At 68.0% G+C, this 2,417-nt stretch overlaps 1 protein-coding gene across 1 annotated transcript in view; it reads right to left on the bottom strand.

Moving 5' to 3' along the window:
• Nucleotides 1–229: 229 nt before the first annotated feature.
• Nucleotides 230–2,417, bottom strand: part of COL20A1 (collagen type XX alpha 1 chain) — a 22,955-nt gene continuing 20,767 nt past the window's right edge. The window contains exon 33 of the mRNA XM_023519900.1: nucleotides 230–1,096. Coding sequence (XP_023375668.1) covers nucleotides 1,017–1,096 — 80 coding nt within the window. The 3' untranslated portion in view covers nucleotides 230–1,016. The remainder of the gene's footprint in view (nucleotides 1,097–2,417) is intronic.

The raw sequence follows: 2,417 nt of genomic DNA, 5'->3' as shown, positions 1-2,417 counted from the left end.
CTCGCCTGCTGCAGAGCTCGCTGCGCGTGGGGCGCTGCGCACGCTCCGGCCACGCTCCGCCGGCAGCGGCCGAGACTCGGCGGTGACAGGCAGGGTCAGGGATTGTCCCCATCTCGATGCCTGACCCTTGTCTGTCTGGACAGCGGGCGCTCGGCTACTTCTCCGTCCCCTGACAGCGACCTTCATGCTCGGAACATCAGGCCTTTGTGCGTCTGTGTCCACATTTCTCTTCGAACTGACCATGTTTTTATTCTCTGTACCTTGTGATGTTTCGACATCTTGGGAGCGGCACAGACACTGCTCCTCCCCAGGGTGGTTGACAGCTCCCCCGGACACGCCCGTGACGTGCAGACAGCCCGTGCTGGGCTGTGCCCCCAACCCCAGCTAACGCTCACACACCAAGCTGGTATGTCCTGCCCTAAATCACCAGGGCCAGGCACAGGGGGACAGCCCCCGTGCCCGAGGCCCACCAGAATTGTCCCGACGGGCCACCCTGCCCCGCCTGGCTGTCCCCTCGTGCCCTCTGCGTCCTGGCCCGAGCCGGCTCCCCGGCAGAGCGTGGTGTGCCTCCCTCTGGGAAACTAAGTGCCTGAGTTCTGCGTGCGCGTCTTTCTGATTCAACCTCTAGTTCTTTTCAAGCTTTTGCGGAAAACACTCGCCCTTCCCCAGTGCAGCTTCCCCGCCTCCCCGGCTCCCCGTGCCCCGTGCTCCGCGGTCCTGCCCAGTTACCGCCTGGCCGGCTCCGGCTTCCTGTTTCCGCCAGCACTGCCCGCCCCAGCCCGGCCCGAGGAACAATCGGGAGTTTTTGTTTGCGACAGGCGTGATCTGTGTGGGGAGGCTTTGCTATGCAGCCAGGGGCCAGCCACGCTAGGGTGTGACTTCCCGTGGGACTTCCGTGGGAGAGGTCGGGCTTCCGGCTGGTCCCCTTTCTGCAGAACCCGCCTGACCCAGGCCCTCGGAGGGTCTTCTGGGGGACCATCCCAGACTCTGCGGGCCTTGGAATGTCTGTGGCCCGTTCACTTTGGTGACAGTTTTGCTGGATGTGAAATTCGAGCATCATCCCTCGACACGTGGAGGTCACTGCCGTCCTCGCCTCCTGCGGATGCACAGAGAGTCCACCCACTGTTTTCACCACGCTTCACAGGATGAATCCACACTTAGGAATCCCCCGTTCGGCCCTCTGAGCCTCCCGCCCGAGATCCCGAATGTCCTCGAAGCCGGAGCTTTGGGAGCCACGCCCTCACGGTCCCACCCCTGGCCACTTGGTTTCCGCCCGTGGACGCCCCCCGCCCAGCTGCTGTCAGCTCCGTTCTGAGCGCCGGTCGCCGCCCCTCGCCCGGTCGAACCTCTCCGTTCACGTTTTCAGCGCTGTCTCTCCTCACCCCTCCGCGTTATCGGCCCTCGTCCTCGTCCTCCGTCCTTGAGGACACTGTGACTCGGGGCTGCACCCTTCTCTGCCTGGCCCGTCCTGCTCGGGGCTCTGCCCCGGGGTGTTGCGTTTCCCGTAAACTCGGGACGAGGGTGCCGTGTGTGCGCGGATGTGTGTGAGTGTGTGGGCACACGGGGACACACGCGTGGCACGTGTCCGCCGGGTACGTGTGTGACTGTGCGCAGAGCTCTGTCCTGCGGTGGCGCCGCGTGGACGACCGTCGGCCCACAGGCCACACCGCAGGGCAGCGCAGGTTCTGTCTCTCCAGCCTGCCGAGCCCGCGGGAGGCGAGCTGGGCCCAGGAGCAGGCGGGGAGCCAGTGCCCACGCCCGCCTCAGCCCCGACGGCGGCCCCGCCTCCCCGCCTCCCTGACCAGGCGCGCCACGGCGCCCCGCCTCCCCGCCTCCCTCCCCGGCAGTGTCCCGACAGGGCGTGCTGCACCCACACTCCCGGCTGCTGCCCATGCTCCCCCTTCCTCGCCTCCGAGGATGAGCCTCGACGCGCCTGGCCGCCTCACCCCCAGGGAGGCCCGCCCCGCGCCCCCACTCGCCTCTGCGATGGCGGCAGCCACCCTTCTGCCCCCGCGAGCCCGGCTCGCCCACCACCCAGCCCGCGCCACTTGCCGCCTGTGGGCACCCGGATGGGCCGTCCAGCCTGGGCCTGCTCCTGGCTCTCCCCACTCACCTAGGCGCTCAGCCAGCAGCCTGTCCCGAACCCGCCTCCCCGGGGCCCAGCCTCCTCCATCCCAGGGACATCGGGCACGGCCCCGCCCCTGGCTCCCCGAGGCCTTATCTTCAGGCGCTGTTGGCCAGTGCCATGCTCAGGGCCCGGTGGGGCGTCCCAGTGGGCCAGCACCTCTGTCCCCAGGGCCAAGAAGCTGGGACTCCCTGTGCGTGCTGCGGGTGCGGAGGCCTCCGAGATGGGCCTGGGGAGCCTGGTGCTCACGTGCGGGAGGGGGCTGGATTTCTAGTCCCTCTGAGGACAGAAC

Source organism: Pteropus vampyrus, unplaced genomic scaffold (genome assembly GCF_000151845.1).
Source record: "Pteropus vampyrus isolate Shadow unplaced genomic scaffold, Pvam_2.0 Scaffold239, whole genome shotgun sequence".
Taxonomy (NCBI): Eukaryota; Metazoa; Chordata; class Mammalia; order Chiroptera; family Pteropodidae; genus Pteropus; species Pteropus vampyrus.
This window is presented reverse-complemented; position numbering and strand designations above follow the sequence as displayed.